The sequence below is a fragment of the Rhinoraja longicauda genome, chromosome 8 (genome assembly GCF_053455715.1).
Source record: "Rhinoraja longicauda isolate Sanriku21f chromosome 8, sRhiLon1.1, whole genome shotgun sequence".
Classification (NCBI taxonomy): domain Eukaryota; kingdom Metazoa; phylum Chordata; class Chondrichthyes; order Rajiformes; family Arhynchobatidae; genus Rhinoraja; species Rhinoraja longicauda.
This window is the reverse complement of record NC_135960.1, coordinates 57,431,868-57,450,983: the sequence shown is the minus strand read 5'-3', so window position 1 is coordinate 57,450,983 and position 19,116 is coordinate 57,431,868. Positions and strand designations below refer to the sequence as shown.

General features: G+C 41.6%; 1 protein-coding gene across 9 annotated transcripts in view; it reads left to right on the top strand.

Moving 5' to 3' along the window:
• Positions 1-19,116, top strand: part of nckap1 (NCK-associated protein 1) — a 145,495-nt gene that overhangs the window by 103,664 nt on the left and 22,715 nt on the right. For all 9 annotated transcript variants that reach the window (XM_078404061.1, XM_078404060.1, XM_078404059.1 and 6 more), the window contains 4 exons: positions 9,916-10,009; positions 14,879-14,961; positions 16,085-16,165; positions 18,071-18,164. In XM_078404061.1, the coding sequence (XP_078260187.1) occupies positions 9,916-10,009; positions 14,879-14,961; positions 16,085-16,165; positions 18,071-18,164 (352 nt within the window). The remainder of the gene's footprint in view (positions 1-9,915; positions 10,010-14,878; positions 14,962-16,084; positions 16,166-18,070; positions 18,165-19,116) is intronic.

Below are 19,116 nucleotides of genomic sequence, written 5' to 3'. Positions count from 1 at the left end.
TCTTTTGGAGGATTGTTTATCTAAATATTAATATCATCTTGTACCAAGAATGTGACCGTATCTAATTCTGGACAGTGCCTCAGTCACTTAATATGACACGGTTTAAATAGTTCACTATCCCAATGGCTAGATCTGGATCATTGCTATTATGGTTGACTACTGTACAGTTTCTACATGAAATTTGAGCTGTTTCCACACAAATGCTATGCTAAAAATTTAATTCTAGTTTACTTATCATTTCTCACTTCAATCAATCATTCTTTATGAAAAGGACAGACTAACGTCTGTTTTCAGAACTTTACCTCGGTCAACAAGTCCATGATAATAGGTCAAGGTGAAATCCTCATGATATCGAACTCATTTTGACTTGCACAAACAAAAGAATTGTAAGACCATATTTAAACATTGTTCCATGCTTAAGAAACACAACAGACAGTTGATAACAAGTAAAATATACTGTCAACATCAGATTACAAGAAACATTTGTTCTTCCTCAATGAATCAGCATTGAGCTATGAGAATATCATTCCAGCCTTTTGAATATTTAATTGAATAATCTAGCTCGTCATATTCTGCCATTTGGTAACCTCCGAGCCAGGATATTAAAAGCTTATTTTGTCAGAATAGTTTCATGAGATTGTGATCTTAATGAGAAACAACTGTGGGTTTATTTTTATACTGTGTAATTTTGATATAATAACAGGTAGCTGCAGGATAGAAAGGTTTAAAATAGGCACAGATAATGATGTAAACATAAAATTTGTTGGAATAGTGCACTGTTATCCTTTCAACACATGAGCTGTTAAGGTATTTTGTAACGATTAGTTGATCATACTTGGTGCGATTACAGTGGGTGTTTAAGAGGTCTGATTTTCAAGCTGGTTAAATGATCTACAGCAGGGGTGTCAAACTCATTTTAGGTCACGGGCCGGAATGGGCAAAAATGCGACTTCAGGCAGGCCGGATCAGTTGTGCACGCGCAAACGCACGCGCGCCTGCTCCCACAGCTTTCGTTGCCTTTGTTTTTTTCAACCTGCTCTCATGTGTCTCAGTCTCTGCTATAACTACAAAGTGTTTCACTTTACGAATTTTGTTTCTTATGAAGAAGATTGCCTCGCAAGCATTACTCTTATGATTGGTATCTAGACCCTAGATGGAGTGGATGTGGAAATAATGTTTCCAGTAATAGGAGAGTCTCGGACCAGAGGTCACAGCATCAGAATTAAATGGTCATACATTCAAAATGGAGATGAGGAGGAATGGGTGGTGAATCTGTGGAATTCATTGTTACAGACGGCAGTGGAGGCCAAGACATTGGGTATTTTTGAGGCAGAGATTGATAGGTCTTGATTGGGTTACAGAGAGAAAGAAGACAATAGAAAGTGGTTGAAAGAGAAAATAGATCAGCCATGGTTGAATGGCAAAGTAGACTTGATGGGCTAAATGGCCTAATTCTGTTCCCCTGTCTTATAGTCTTCCTACAGTGTTTATGTTTTGCCCACATTGGGCTGGCTGGGTGGTGAACAGCCAAACAGCAGCTACCTGGCATGGTGAAAGATGGTCTGTCCATCATCTCACCTGAAGGCCCCGCTCCCCATCCTTCTCCTTATGTCTTCCTTCCTTCCCCTCACATCCTCTCCCCTCACCTCTCATGTCCTTCTCTACCCTCACCTTCTCCCTCACCTGCCCTCTCCCTTTCCTCAGCCTATCCCTTCTCTCATCCCCACTTCCTTCCTTCCAACTACTCTCCCATTCCCCTCCCTTACTTCATCCTCTCTCTTTCCTTACCTCGTCCATAAATCCCCTCCCTTCCCTCATCCCTAAACACCATTCCTGCTCCCATCTGCTCCCTTCCTCACCCTCTCCCTCCCTACATCCTTTCTTTACCACCTACTCCCCCACCCCCTCCCTCGACACCTTTTTCCCTTCCTCATCCCTAAAAACCCTCCCTTCCCTCATCTGCTCCCCCTCCCCTTCCTTTACCACCACCTTCTCCCTTCTCTTCCCTATTCCCGCATAACTACCAGCACATCTTCACATCCCACCTAACCTTAACCCAAACCCAGAGCCCCCACCCTGGAGAACAGCTCAGATTTTGGATCGTTGGCTGCGGCCCCATTCACAGTGCGGCGACTTCCCACCAGCCTCTATCCACGCATTCACCTGGGTCTCAGGTACATGGTGGCGGTGTCTGTGGCAGCAGCCCTGGCACTTCCCGGTGTCCACAACTCCCACCTTCCCCAGCGCCGGCCCCTTCTCCCCCGTGTCACCGCATGGCCTGTCCCAGGAGAGAGAGAGCGGCGAGAGAGAGAGGGAGAGTGGTGAGAGAAAGAGAGAGTGGAGGGAGAGAGAGTGGAGAGGGAGAGAGAGTGGAGAGGGAGTGAGAGTGGAGAGGGAGTGGAGAGGGAGAGAGAGTGGAGAGGGAGAGAGAGTGGAGAGGGAGAGAGCGGAGAGAGAGAGACAAGGGGAGGAGGGCGAGAGAGAGAGACGAGGGGGAGGGAGAGAGAGAGCGGCGAAGGAGAGAGAGAGATGAGGGGGAGGGAGAGAGAGAGTGAGCGGCGAAGGAGGGAGAGAGAGCGGCGAGGGGGAGAGAGAGAGCGGTGAGGGAGAGAGAGAGAGAGGGGGGGGGTGGGGGGTATGTTGCTGCTGATTGTCCACTATAACATAGTAAAGTATTATTGTATGTAGTTTAAACAAAGAACTGCAGATGTTTGTTAATACACAAAAGGACACGAAGTGCTGAAGTAATTCAGTGGGTCAGGCAGCATCAGTGGAGAACTTGAATAGCTGACGTCAGGACTTTTCTTCAGATTGATTCAGTCTGCTGAATTACTCCAGCACTTTGTGTTGTTTCACCGTAAACTAGGTGCCGATGGCACTGGTCTGCGCCAGTGAACAGGGTCAGGTGGGAGGGCTATTGGTGCGGCTCCAGTTGTAGGCCCTGGCCGGCAGCACTTTCTTCAAGCTGCTGCCACTGACAAGATGCACTCGGTCACCTTGGGGCTCCCCTCTTATCTGCTGCCGCTTCCAAGGTGGAATATGTGGGTGACTTTGGGGGAGGAGGAGGCAGTGGCAAAGGAGGGAGGGGGAGGGGTGAAGAGGCCGAGTGGACAGGGTTACGGGAGAAAGAGGAGGCTGTGGCAGTGGAGCGGGAAGCGGACAAATCACCGACTGACAGGTAGAAGCACCATGTGAGAGGAGGCAGCCCCACAGTGACCGAGCCAGAAGAAACTGTTGTCCCCAGGGGCTACAATTTGAACCGTAGTAAGCCACGTCAACTGGACAGTACAATGGGTTAAGAAGAGCTTGCTGGTGCACGTTGCGAGCCAGGGGTAGAGGCTGTAAGCGGACAGGGAGACAGTGCGAGTCGGCGGTCTTATCGGCAGGTTCGTCCGCTACAATCAAAGTCTGATATAAAGGGGTCCGTTAAAACGACTTTATACTGCATCAGCGAGTGAACCAATTGCTTTGTTTTTGGTCAGCATTGAGGAAAAAAAGAGATGCTTCTAATGTATACATAACGAAATACAAAACAAAGCTAATGAACCGTTTCTATAAAATTGGCACAGCCCCAAAAACAAATGAAAACCAGACCCAGATAAAGTCCTATGACCAATGCCACTGAATAAAATTGATGGGACAAATTAAATTCTTTATTGTTTTTCACGATCTTTGTTTATCTATAAAAATTGAAAATCAGTAGTTTTGTCTGATGTCGTTACAAGAAGATTAATGAGAGAAATGAACTAGTTGTGCATTGAGTTACAGCCATATCCAGTATCTCATTAGATGTGTTGTCAGGAAAGCCGGAGTACGCAGTATTGCAATGTTTGCGGTGACAGGTTTAGAAATTTGAAAAAGGGGGACATAAACTAGTTTTAAATTTATTTCCTCGAAGGAATGGACATGAATCCTGAAAATAAGTCATTATTAAAATTTGGAAATGTGTTGATATGAACCTCATCAAAACAAAAGTTAAAAGCTTGTATTTATAAAGCACTCCTCATATCTTAAGTGCTTCCTAGTCCATTGATTCCTTTGAATCAAATCCCTTCTTGTCTAATCCCAAGTTTGAGAGGTTAAAGACAGGGTATGAATACTTGCATTTTATAGAGTAATATGTTTTGCATTTCAATGTTTACTTTTTAAGGAAAGTATGCACGAAGAAAGTATTAATATTTGACTACTTCGAATCCACCATTAATTTAGGGTAAATAAAGATGGGAGGCACCGGCTACTTGGATTTTGGCATTGGTAGGGACAGTCATTGCTTCACCTCACCTCCGTGTATTTTTTTAGTTTAGTGATAGGTGTTTCCTTTTGCAATGAGGGTATATAGTTGCCATTATCTATCCATTTACCTTAGTATGGTGATGATGCAGTGCTTAAATCATCAGACCAGTTGTAATCCAGATACCTTGACAAGCAATCTGGGAGCTATAAATTCAATTCTCATCATGGCATCTGTAGGATTCAAATACAAGTAATAAACTGGAATTTGGAGGGGACCATGAAAACAACCAGACTGGGGTAGAAATCCATCTGGGCACAAAGTGCTGGAGTAACTCAGCAGGTCAGGCAGCGTCCCTGGAAAACATAGATCGGTAATGTTTTAGGCCCACCTTTGGGGTGGAGGGATAGATGACAGCCATGAGATTTTGTTTTTTAGTTTTAGAGATACAGCTCGGAAACGGGCCCTTCGGCCCACCAAGTCCACACCAACAAGCAATCCCCGCACATTAACATCACCCTACACACTAGCAACAATTTTTACATTTACACCAAGCCAATTAGCGTACAAACCTGTATGTCTTAGGAGTGTGGGAGGAAACTGAAGATCTCAGAGAAAACCCACGCAGGTCACAGGGAGAAGGCATGAACTCCGTACAGACGCACCCACAGTCAGGATCAAACCCGGGTCTCTGGCGCTGTAAGGCAGTAGCTCTACCGCTACGCCACCGTGCCCAAAGATTCTTTTAATTATTTCCCAAAACATACAGCTTAGCGATATTAATCATTTTTTAATTTGTATTACTATGCAGTAAAATCTTTCATACTTTAAGATTTCTTCCTTGTTTGAGTCAGCAGTTATATATCTTAACATTAAGTGAGTCATTGTCTGATCTGCAGGCCAACAAAACCATTTCCCAGGCTGGAGTGAATTAACCAGTATCATTTGAAGTGGCTGCAGAACAGAATGTTGGTGTATGTTGGTCTTGGCACTGAGCACCATTCTGATTCTCTGTCCCTCTATTCCCCTCCCCCTTCCCAGTTCTCCCACTGTCTTCCTGTCTCCACCTATTTCCTTTCTTTGTCCCGTCCCCCTGACATCAGTCTGAAGAAGGGTCTCGACCCGAAACGTCACCCATTCCCTCTCTCCTAGATGCTGCCTGACCTGCTGAGTTACTCCAGCATTTTGTGATATTCTGATTACAGATAAATATGTGGAACTAAACTTTATAACTCTGAAGGGACCTGACCCAAAATGTCACCTACCCATGTTCTCCATGGATGCTGCTTGACCTGCTAAGTTACTCCAGCACTTTGAGTCCTTTTCTGTAAAACAGTATCTGCAGTTCTTTGTTGGAAAGATTTCTCCATAGCGAAACCATGTCTGGGTTACATGTGTGGGCAGAATTGTAAAGTTCCAATGTTCTGGATGTAGCTAAGTGTAAAGTGGCTTTGGGTGATCCTGCAGTTTCCATGGTACAAAAGTACAGTATTGACAATGGTGAAAATGAAATGTTTGTTTGCCTGTTGTGATAAGGGTTTTGCTACTGGCTTTTGGCTGGGGCCACTTGAAAGACAAAATCACCCATCTGTATGTCATGTTAACTGTGCTGCAGAAATTGGTATTAGTTTATTATGTACTGATGGAGAGACAGTGGAAAGTGCAAAGAGGTAATGGCGGGAGAAGAGGGAAAAAGGACCTTAAAGTGGTCAGAAGGAGCGGTCAAGCAGGTGATTGTATTAGCAGTCAAACAAGGTTGAAAGAATATCAATTTGCTGGTTGAACAGGAGCTTGAATCTAAAAATAAGCATATTTTTAGAGCCCTACTGTTTTGTTCATTGGTTGGCAGGGTGAGATTGATAGTGGATATAAGGTTGAGTGGCACAATTGAGAGTAGAGATGGTTCTGAATTGGTTGTTGATATCGGTAACGGTTGGTATCGGTAATGGTGCTGCAGATGCATCTTTGTCCAATGTGATGGTCAGAGGGGTGCATCTCGTGTAGTTGCTTGAGGGCAGTAGGAGTATTATATGTTTAACTTCTAAATTAAGCCAGTATTTTGGTTTAGTAAGAGATCCATGGAATAAAGGATGATGTATTGAAGTCATTGCTAAATTAATGATTAACAATGAAAGGAAGTGTGTTAATAAAGTGTGAAAAAGTAGAGGAGATTCTGAAAGTTTCTAAAACAGGAATGTTGGAAGAATGCTTCTTCTGGTGCTAAAGAGATTCATGAGATGCAAATGGCAAAATCTGATAATCAAGAATTTGATAGAATTAAAATAGGATAGCCCTATCAAGAGAGTTGACGTGGCACTGGCAAATGTGGCCTGACCCATTTTTATTGTTAAATAGGATAGATCGTTGTTGTTAAATAGGATCTCAATTAGCAATAAATAAGTGGATAAAAGTTCAGTTCCTGCCCTCAATAAGTGGACGATGAACTTCTCTCAAGCTGTATATATATGATATATGATACTAATAAGCTGTGAGGAAAGGCTTCATTAGATTGTCTTAAAAAAGTTATTGCCATTGGTCCGCTGAGACTTAATTTAGGATTTAGAAAATTCAATGCACAAAATCCGCCAAAATTTGTTCTATTTGGATGAGGGCGGCACGGTAGCGCAGCGGTAGAGTTGCTGCTTTACAGCGAATGCAGCGCCGGAGACTCAGGTTCGATCCTGACTACGGGTGCTGCACTGTAAGGAGTTTGTACGTTCTCCCCGTGACCTGCGTGGGTTTTCTCCGAGATCTTCGGTTTCCTCCCACACTCCAAAGACGTACAGGTATGTAGGTTAATTGGCTGGGTAAATGTAAAAATTGTCCCTAGTGGGTATAGGATCGCTGGGCGGCACGGACTTGGAGGGCCGAAAAGGCCTGTTTCCGGCTGTATATATATGATATGATATGATATGATGATATGATATTACCTGATACTGTGAAGGCCACTCAGTTTTAATTTGTAAGTGGGATAACCCTGTAAAACTCAAAAGTATGGACATGGGTACAGGTTACTGTTGTCTTAATTTAATTTTACATTAGTGTTTTTTTTTAATTAGTCAAAAGGCAGTTTTATAATGTCTTTCTAAATCCTTGTCAAAGATTTTGCTGAAATCCCTAGGTACAATGAGTAATTTGATTTTAGGAGTGAAGAGAGAAGGTGATTTGGCTATGGTTTTTATGAACATGAGCAAGACCTTTTGGCTCTATGATAAATTGATATATCACTAGGTTGGTGTGGTGAGGCTGCCTGTGAGTGGCAGTGTTGGCTGAGCAATGCAGACTCTCAGCATTGCGATGTGGGGATAAGGGCTGTATCGAGCTTGCAGGGTGCATGTGGGCTTTGGCGACGGACTGGCCACATTTGTGGGGTCCAAGCAGACTCTCAAAATATGGAGGAGCTGCTGCCAGTCTTCATTTTTTTGGCATTATCTGTGCCCACTACGATACCATCCTGAGCCCTGCATCCTGACACGGACCGGCCACGTGGCTTGTCCTAGCATGCCCAAGCCAGCCATCACAAGTAGCGTTTCCATTCAGAAATTAATTGCTGGATTTGCACCATGTTCCTGGTAAGACAGCACATGACTGCAGGGTTGCTGTAATTACTTCTTTTTAGCACTATTTGCATTGATTCCTCAGGATGTTTCCTGAGTGCTAAGTGGGGTACCAGTATGTTAATTCATGTCAAGGACTTATTTAAATTCAATCACAATAATTGAGGATAGATTGGAGTCAGCTGAACTTATCCTAGTTCGGATGGAGAAAGAAGTGAATTTTGTAGACCAACATGATATCAGCTGTATTACCTTGGAATTTGCAAATATAACATTGGAATTGCCCTTACTAATAACAAACCTAAATACAAAGCACCGTGCATCATATTTCTGAAATTATGATCAATGTTATTGCATTTTCAAATTGAGGAAAACTTATAAATTAATGTCTAATTCAAAACACTGCATAATTTCAGCAAACAAATCTGACTGGAAGCTTTGTGGTTATTAGTTTATTAATTGAATTGGTGCATTTATTTTTCTTGTATTACAGTCGTACCAGCAAGGTTTGCAAATTACTACATCCTGTATTTATAAAATGAGAATATACAGAAATATGAGCTTATTTGAAAATAACCTGCAGATGAAACTGCTTTAAATAAGCAACAAAAAAAAGATCTCCCACAGGCAGCAGGGGACATTCTTCTCTTGGTGAAATCAAATTATTTGTCATTTGCAGTTAACTTGAGGGAGTTCATTATTGTGTGAAAACAATATTGGCAGTTGATATCCAAAAGGCCATTTAACCTTTTACCTTAACGTGAAAGTAATTTTTCTATGCGGAGAAGGGGGTTGCAAGGGAGGAATGTGTGACTTAGATTAAATCATCTAAAGGCAGTCAATTCCTTCCTGATTTTTTTAAAATTTCAGTGTCTCTACATTCTACAGTGAAAAGCTATTAATTTAGTGCTTTCTGCCAAAGAACTTGAGTGTTGTGCAAAATGTGATAAAATTGCAGGTCTAATGTTCTTCTGGAAAATTGTAACTTGGGTTTATTAGATGGCCCGGTGGCCAACAGATCGTTGCAAAGGAATTCATTTTCTGAAAAGCAAATATTCTTTATTTTTTTAATCACCAAAAATAAACGATGAAATATTATTTTAAATCACATTGTCATTTCTATTGTTGCATGACTGAGTCTTGGAACAATTTTGTTTGTATAAAAATTTTACTTTTTAAAACTTATTTCTAAAAGTAGTACAGATATAAAATCCATGTACTTTGGATTTGTTTGCCGCAGAGTTCACTTTGAGAAGTGGCACTGAGCTTTATTGAAGCTCCTGTATTAGATTGCTTGAATTAGCCTTTGTACTCTTGAACTTGTGTGGAGGAAAACTGCTTGCAAATTCATAATTATAACCATGTGACCGCTCTTCCATATTTTCTTTCTCTCAACTTCAGGAAATTTGTCCACTTGGACTTGAACTAAAATAATATTGTTTCAACTAAGATAATGACATCTGCAGAACTACACATCAATGCTGCCTTCCATATTCTCCACAGATGCTGCCTGACCCAGAGTTCCTCCAGCACTTGCTTTTTTTTTAACCTAATGGTACTTGCTTTCTCAGCTTAGAAATAGCCAGCTGGCACTTGGATAATGAAGAATGTAACTGCTTTTGCTCAAGAATGTGAGAGAGATATTGGACAAAAAAAAAACTATTTTTGCCAAGGCACTGCAGATATCACTGGTAATGCAGTATTCTGAGACTAAATTATGGTTTTATCTTTATAAAGCTTTATTTTTATATAACTCAATGTTCACCTATTCAAATGTATCGTCTGCATCTCAGCTTCGCACTGGGAAGTGTTCAGAGCAGTTATTAATTCCATCATAGGATGATGATTTTAGGTGAGAAAGGAAGAAAATAGAAGACAATGACCTGTTCAATCTCACTGCTTCCCTGTGAACTGAAAGAGGAAAAAGTGGAAAACTGTAAGAATAACATGGGAGTGTTTTGTTTTCAGAAGTCAAGCCACACATTATCTCCAAACACTTAAACTCTTTGGGAACTGAAGACTGGAACCATCTGGATCTTATAAAGCTAATTTCCTTTGCCAGATTGAAATATCTGTTTGACTTTGGTTATCTGACTGTCTAATATTGAATGTTGGTTTATTTTTTAGAAACTAGTAGTGGAGAATGTTGACGTGCTTACACAAATGAGGACCAGCTTTGACAAACCAGACCAGATGGCAGCGCTCTTCAAAAGATTAACATGTGGGTATAGAGTATGTTTGTCTATCCAGTTTCTGGAATTGGTAATGTAATGATGTTCCAGTCTGTGACACGGCCTCGCAGTTGCAGAACTATAATTCCATTGCATGTTCTATGAATAATAATTTGTTAATTTTAACTTTGCACATTGTCGGGACTTAAATGCAGAATTGTTTTTTTCCCCACGGAGCTGGATGAAGGAAATGAGAACCTTGCCTAACCCCATCTCACTCTATCCTCTGTAAAGGGAGAATAATAGTTTGCTACGTAGTTTCTCTGTCATGCACCAATACTTTTATCCTGTTAGGCAAGATCCCAGTGACTTTGCGTTGGTGGGAAACATTTGACCTTATACTCCAGTCAATTAGCTCTTCAGCAGTGTTCAGACCTGAATTATTTCAGATTTTATAAATTTCATGAGTTGTATTTGATCTCCAGTTTTTTTTTATAGTGGTGACAACCACCATTTCTTTTCCATTTGTATTTTTCCAAACTGAACTTGGCAGCTTTGAAAAGGTGGTTTGTTGTAAGTTTCAAAAGTGCTGATAAGATCCCAAGGGAAAGGCATTATACTTTTATCTCTTGAGTCTAAAAGATCAGAATACTTTTCATAGTTTCACCTTTTGTACTTCCATCCAAGGCTTTAAGGGAATTGATGAAATTCACTTTTGAGTTATTGGTGATATTCAGAGATTATTTGACATAATATTATGGTGATGAGCATAAAACAATTTTGATGAGTGCCAGAACTTTAATCTTGTCCCAACTGACTTTAGAACTGAACTCAAGTGTATAGCGACATTCCACAGTGAACATTTGTGGAGACAGACACTGTTTGAGACAGGTTATCAGCTAACTCAAAACAGACCAAGGTCAGCTTAAGACCTCTGTTCAATCTGTACTTGTACATGGTTTTCAATTTTGCCTTTAAAAACATGCTTTTGCTGTCAAGTTCTATGTTAAATGGTTTAAACTTTTGAAAAGATTCATTAAATTTCCTGATGTGATGGATAGGAAAGAAACTGCAACAGTCTAAGTAACTTTACGCAGGGAAATCCTTTCTAATCCTGCAGAGCTCATGGCTCCTGATTTCCCATCTGTTTGAGAAAGTAAAGCAGGTCAGAATTCTTCAACTTGCTGGAAATTTAAATGTTAAATGAAATACTTATCAATATAGTCTGAGAATGGAGTGGGGGGGATGATATGTTGAAGTCAAACGAAGTTGTGGAAAATCTCATTAGCAGCCCCACATAATGCAAGAAATAAGCCATCCGACCTTCTGAGATAGACGCAAAATGCTGGAGTAACTCAGCGGGACAGGCAGCATCTCTGGAGAGAAGGAATGGGTGACGTTTCGGGTTGAGACCCTTCAGAGCCTGTTTTCTCCCATTAAGATTATAGTTTACTTCTACCTCAGCAACATTTTTGAGCAAAATCCTCAATTATTTGATTCTGTTAATGTCTATCAATCTGTGTTTTGAATGAACACAGTGAACATTCACAGTCCTCCAGGTTACAGGATTTACAGCCCAATGAGTGAAGAAATTATTTCTCCACAGAATTAATGGCCTACCTCTGAAACTGTGCCCTGCAGTCTTGAGATTCTCAGCTCTGGGAAACATCCTCCCAGCTTCTTGACCATCCTGGGCTTTTGAGTTTCTGAACTAGCTCATGATGCAAAGAGTCAGTATGGTCTCTTCGCATACACCTGGTGACAGTATATTCAATGACAGGCCGAACCTCCTCAATCTTCTAAGGAAGTAGAGGCGTTAATAGCTTTTTGTGATTGCATCAGTGTGCTGCACGTAGTTTAGACGCTCCACCGCCGTCCTGAATTTTAGTGGGTCCATGTTGGTACAGGTGTGGCACAGTGCCAGAGATCTTGATTCGATCCTAACTACGTGTGCTATCTGTTCGGAGTTTGTACGTTTTCCCCTGGGGTACCGCAAGGCTCGGTGCTGGGTCCGCAGCTATTTATAATATACATTAATGACTTGGATGGAGGGATTAAAAGCAACATTAGCAAATTTGCAGATGACACAAAGCTGGGTGGCAGTGTGAACTGTGAGGAAGATGCTATGAGGTTGCAGGGTGACTTGGACAGGTTGTGTGAGTGGGCGGATGCATGGCAGATGCAATTTAATGTGGATAAGTGAGGTTATCCACTTTGGTGATAAGAATAGGAAGGCAGATTATTATCTAAATGGTGTCAAGTTAGGAAAGGGGACGTACAACAAGATCTGGGTGTCCTAGTGCATCAGTCACTGAAAGGAAGCATGCAGGTACAGCAGGCAGTGAAGAAAGCCAATGGAATTTTGGCCTTCATAACAAGAGGAGTTGAGTATAGGAGCAAAGAGGTCCTTCTGCAGTTGTACAGGGCCCTGGTGAGACCGCACCTGGAGTACTGTGTGCAGTTTTGGTCTCCAAATTTGAGGAAGGGTATTCTTGCTATTGTGGGCGTGGGGCGTAGGTTTACTAGGTTAATTCCCGGAATGGCATGACTGTCGTATGTTGAAAGACTGGATCGACTAGGCTTGTATACAGTGGAATTTAGAAGGATGAGAGGGGATCTTATTGAAACATATGATTATTAAGGGGTTGGACACGTTAGAGGCAGGAAACATGTTCCCAATGTTGGAGTCCAGAACCAGGGGCCACAGTTTAAGAATAAGGGGTAGGCCATTTAGAACGGAGATGAGGAAAAACTTTTTCAGTCAGAGAGTTGTAAATCTGTGGAATTCTCTGCCTCAGAAGGCGGTGGAGGCCAATTCTCTGAAAACATTCAAGAGAGAACTAGATAGAGCTCTTAAGGATAGCGGAGTCAGGGGGTATGGGGAGAAGGCAGGATCGGGGTACTGATTGGGAATGATCAACCATGATCACATTGAATAGTGGTGCTGGCTCGAAGGGCTGAATGGCCTACTCCTGCACCTATTGTCTATTGTTTCCTCCCACATCCACAGACGTACAGGTTTATAGGTTAATTGGCTTCAGTAAAATTGTAATCTGTCCCTTGCATGTAGGATAGTTTTAGTGTATGGGGCGTGATCGCTGGTCGGCGCAGACTTGGTGGGCTGAAGGGCCTGTTTCCGTACTGTACCACTAAATTCTATAGGTCCTTTTTAGGGCAGAATATGTCATAATCAACTTATCAAAGCACTTCACCATGAACATGATCAATCCTCAGGACCTTGGGATTTAACAGGTATAACATAACAGAGCTTTATTTGTCGTTCGGTACCGAAGTACCGAACGAAACTACATAGCAGTCATAGAAAAAAAAAGAACACAAGACACATAACCCCAACACAAACGTCCATCACAGTGACTCCAAACACCCCCTCACTGTGATGGAGGCAACAAAACTTCCCCTCTCTTCCCCACGCCCACGGACAGACAGCTCGTCCCCGACCGACCCGCACAGTCCCCGCACCGGGCGCTGAAACGTCTCGCGGCCGAACCGGGCGATGAAAGGCCCGTGACCAAGCCTTGCGCAGCTAAGTCCCGCAGCTGAGCCGCACCAGCGGTGAAAAGTCCCGCAGCCGAGCCGCACCAGCGGTGAAAAGTCCCGCAGCCGAGCTGCACCGGGCGGTGTTAAGTCCCGCAGCCGAGCTGCACCGGGCGGTGTTAAGCCCCGCAGCCGAGCTGCACCGGGCGATGTAAAGTCCCGCAGCCGAGTTGCACCGGGCGGTGTTAAGCCCCGCAGCCGAGCTGCACCGGGCGATGTAAAGTCCCGCAGCCGAGCTGCACCGGGCGGTGTTAAGTCCCGCAGCCGAGTTGCACCGGGCGGTGTTAAGCCCCGCAGCCAAGCCGCACCGGGCACTGTTAAGCCCAGCGGCCGAGCCGCACCGGGATGTAAAGTCCAGCGGCCGAGCCGCACCGGGGGATGTTAGGCCCCGCAGCCGAGCCGCACCCCGCGCCGTGAGGAAGAGAAAAGTTCCCCACACCCACCCACCCCCCACACACCACCACCCCCTCCCACACATACACAACCAAAAAAATATATATAAAAATCATCCCAACACCGACACTCAACAAAAAAAAGACGGACAGACTGCTAGTCAGCCGCTGCCATTAGGCGCCGCCACTGTTGGCATTACAAAAAGAAATGGCAAGTTTGTCAAGTTGGATTTGTCCTGGAAAAACAGATTGAATTGGGGCTTTTTGAGTACTGTGTTTTTTTCTCTCTCTGGATGTCATAGTTACTGTGGCCACAAACACTGAAGTTTTACTTTGCTGCGGATATTCTATGTAGTTTGTGTTTCATGTTGGCTGCAGATAAACTTTGAGTGTGTATCAGGAAATATTTTTAAAATAGGCAAGAATTGACTAAAATGAATGTGCGGCATTTAAATATTAATTTTTAATGCAAAAGTAATCATCCTTTTAAAATAAAAATGCAGATGCTGAAAATACAAAATAAAACAGAAAATGTGAGAAAGCATATCAAGCTGCATCTGTGGGAAGAGAAACAGCATAATCCTTTGCAGAGCACCAAAACCTTCAATATCTAGTTCCTTAAGTAAAGTCCCATGAAATATAACCATCCTTTACTCATGATTTGTAAATATGCAGAGTTAAAAAATCCACATTTTCATTACATTTTAGAGTTTTCAGAAATAATCTTGTATCACTGCCTATATTTTAAATGTGCTTCTGAAGCTTCTAAGAATTTGAATCCTGTCAACAAAAAAATGTTTTTGTACAATTTATTTAAGTTAATTACTGAGTAGCTGATTAGTCTGGTTTGAAATAATTCTGTGGAAAACAGATATTTCTGAAGAGTCGTATGCTTATGGCATTGTTTTACTATTGATCAGTCTTGCAAAAAACCTAGATGTTACTCATTCCTCTCTGTCTCCTTAAATCTAGCGGTTGACAGCGTACTGAAGAGGATGACAATAATTGGTGTTATCCTATCATTTCGTTCACTAGCACAGGAAGCGCTTAGAGATGTAAGTACTGATGGAGTTGTATGCGTCATATGAATGTCTTTGAATATCTTTGTGGTCAAATTGCCAAATGCTGTATAACATTCTTAAAAATAGTGAGTGTCAGGGGGAGAGGAAGTAATTTTGAGAAAACATCTAACGGGAAGATCGTGAATTCAAAGGACTCTTGGGATTACACAGAGTATTAATTTAAATTGGCCAGAATATAATAAACATTTTAGCTTCCTCTAAGATATGACTTCATTATTTAAGTTGGAATGGAGGAAGAACTGAAATTGAAGGCTTGTCAGTTTAATGTCAGTTGTGGAAATTCAAAGTGCATCATGGAGTATGCGTGATGTACTCTATTCAAACAAGTATGAGCAAATCAAATTGTTATCATGTTATATGGCATTAGGTTTTTCCCCTAATGTTGATTCTTTTATTTTCGGGAGAAGATATTGACAAGCTTCATGGAAAGCTTCTTTCAATGTGAATTTTAAATATTTCAGAATCCCTCTGAAATGCTAACTACAATAACACCAGCTTTATCTGCCACCCGTTAATGTACTGACATATCCTAAGCTACCACAAGAGTTGCTAATCAAAGTTTCATGAGCTAGAATAGTCACAGGGCCAAAAGACCAAATGGTTGGCCGTAGAAATGAGTTTGCAATGTCCGAAATGATTACTTTGAGGACTGATTAAATATCGTTGTTTTATTCCTATGACTTTAGATAGTTGAGGGGTGGATGCAGGCAGGATATTTTAATTGAGTAGATTTGGTGGTGGAATTAATTTCCTATGGTGGAGAAATCCTTTACAATGGGGCTTGATCTTAAAGTTGAAAGTTAGTCATTGACAAGTGAAATTCTGAAGAATTTTCAAAGAAGAGATAGTGCAAATATAGAATTCTGTCATCTGTAAAACTCAGTACAGGATCATTTGCCAGAACAAAATATTCAGGTGAAGTGCTAAACTTCAAATGGACAATTCCTTTTTCCAAGTCATAGGTCCTTCTGTACTCATTAGACAACAACAACACCACTTATTCCACAATACCAGACTTGCCATTTCTACCCTTCCCTTGCCTCAATCCCTTGACTCCAAAATCTACTATTTCTAAAAAGTTGGGTGTTTATTTCAGGTTCTGTCTTGCCACATTCCCTTTCTTGTGAGTTCAGTTGAAGATTTCAAGGATCACATTCCGAGGGAGACGGATATGAAGGTATTGTCATTTATATCTCGATTTTAAGATCAAGTTATTTATGGTCTAATTAATCTAAAGTGTGTACTGCCAATTATATATTGGTGGAATTGTAGAAAGCTTACGTATTAATTTCACATTTAATTTCATTAAAAATCCTGCTGCAGTGCACGTTCCACATGCAATTTTGCTTTCTCATGTTGTATTTCATTGTCATTTGTGGTGCAAATGTTTGGAAATTGGAAAATTTCTTAAATCAAAACAAAATGGTGAAAACACTTGGCAGATCAGGCAGCGTCTGTGGAAAAGGAAAGAGTAATGGAAGATTTTGGCACAACCTTTTACCATCTGCAGTGTCTTTGCACGAACCAGTTTATTTGAACTAAATGAATGTGATTAGGTTTACTGGAAGCAATCTAGCCGATCAAATATCAAAGAAATAGCATGTGCAATTGAACTTCAAGTCCATAAATTAATGGATGCCTTTACCAATTTATCTGTAACCTTTGAAAATGACTTGGGTGACATGACACCAGGCATAACATGCTATTTGATCAACAAAAAAAAGTTGATCAAAATATATTCTTTATGGATTTGGATACAATTTCCAAACCTCAGTGAGCAGGTCATTTAATAGTGTCATTTGATAGCACTGAAATGAGTTGATATCTCTGTCTCCACAGAGCCTTTTTGCCATTTAGGAGGATGTTGGGCAATAATAGAATACTTTTTTCATTAGATCCACACTAACCAGGCAATCTTAAAAACTGCCTGTTGGTTAGTACCCTATTCATCACTGACATCCAACAAGGTGCAGTAACATATTATCTGAACTACATTAACATTCCAAACCTGCTTCATTAGCACTCTTCAAGCGCTAGCTTCTATCTCCAAGATGTGGGCTACGGGCGCACGTGAACAGCAATACACGTCTTGCAAGGAATCAAGACGTTAATTCATTATTTTACCCTCTCAGGAGCTATTGGGAGTTGGTAATAAATGCCCGCTATGCCAGCAATCCCCACTAAAAGAACTAAAGATACCTACCGCATTATGACCTTGTACCATTTCTTGCACCTACACTTCAAAGGTTGAAAGGTCTGTTTATTGTCACGTGTACCAATTAAGGTACAGTGAAACTCGAAAGACCATACAGCCATACTAAAAAAGAAAAGCAACAAGACACACAACTACATAAAAGTTAACATAAACATCCACCAAAGTGGATTCCCCACATTCCTCACTGTGATAGAAGGCAATAAAGTCTAATGTTCTTCCCTCTTTATTCTCCCGCGGTCGAGGAAGTCGAACCATCCGCAGTCGGGACGATCGAAGTTCCCGCAGCCGGCAATCGAAATCGCATCCGGCGATGGGGCGATCGAAGCTCCCTCGTCTTTCAATGCTAATGTGAAGTTGAAGAGATTCTTGGGGTTCTTTGCCAATTAAATCGCTTTTTATTCTAATTTCCAGTACTTTTAAATCTGATTAATGAAAATTGATACATTTATTGGTCATTGATTTCACTTGTTTGCAAAGGGTTGTCCAAGAGATTAATCTTTTAATTCCTAGATGTTGCCTAGTTCTTGCTCCATGCATGTCCATGTGTAATTCCTGTTTTGACGCAGCATCTCGACCACAAATACATGTAGCAAATAACTACAATTCAATAGATGCAACCAGGCTTCAGGCACAGTAGCACAACCACAGCGATTATGATTCCGAAGTACCGTCAGGGAAACCACGCCATGTCCATTTCCTTGTGCAGTATTATTTCTAGGGTTTCTATCATCAATTTAACTTGAAAGTCCCCTTGATATCTTGTATTTTAGATTTAGTAAATACATCTAACATATACAACCGGGCAGTTGTATGAAGAACTATAAAGTTATTTGTATTGTCTTAAATATGATTTCTTAACCTGTGCAGGTTGCAATGAATGTGTATGAACTTTCTTCAGCATCGGGATTGCCGTGTGAAATTGACCCTGCATTGGTGGTTGCTCTGTCATCGCAAAAGTCAGGTATTTGACTCTGCAATGTAGTTTCAGAATAATCTTCAATAACTCTTTCATTGTGGGTTTCCATTTGCAGACTTAAAGTGTAAGATCAGATTCCCAAGATGTTAAAAGTCGGTGAAACAATGGAAATGGTTTTGGGTGCAGAGGGATAGGATTTGACTTATTGCTGTAAACTATGGGCAAATTTGTTTGGGGTCCTTTCCAACTATGGCATTAGCAAGTTTTTGAATCAGGAAGATTTTAATATACTCCCAACATAAGATGAAGACTACAATAATGACAAATAATTTATTTAAATGGTGTACGTCAATTGATTAGGTAGTGTAGAAGATTTATTGGTGGGGTTTTTTTTCAATCATGTTTGCGTGTGTACTTGGAAACCTAGAAGTTACTGTAGGGAAATGGGCAATCGGCCCAACCAGTCCATTATTCACTTTCCATGGTCAAATACATTGAGTCATATTTAATGCATTTTATTAGCAACAGATTTGTGAGTCTTCTACCATAAAGATTGATGCAAAATATCTGTCATTGCTTATTCTCATTAAAAACATTCGCCAGCCTCTAAGAGCCAGTATTCACTTGGATCTCTTTTCCTTTTTATACATAGTAAACCCTCATTTTAACAAACCCCTTCATAATGGATTTCGATTACAGCCTCACTAGCTGCTTAGAGCGCAGGCTTCCGTGGGCCCACGCCCGGCTCACAAGGTGCACGGTCCAGTTGAAGCAGTTACTGTTGCTTCTTGCCCCCCTCTCTAACTCCAGGTCCCTCAGATCGGCCGACTTGGGGCTATTCACTATCCCGCGGTCTAGGCTTAAACTCAGGGGTGACCGCGCTTTTGCGGTTGCAGCTCCTAGACTGTGGAACAGCATCCCTCTCCCGATCAGAACTGCCCCCTCCATCGACTCCTTTAAGTCCAGGCTCAAAACATATTTCTACTCCCTAGCGTTT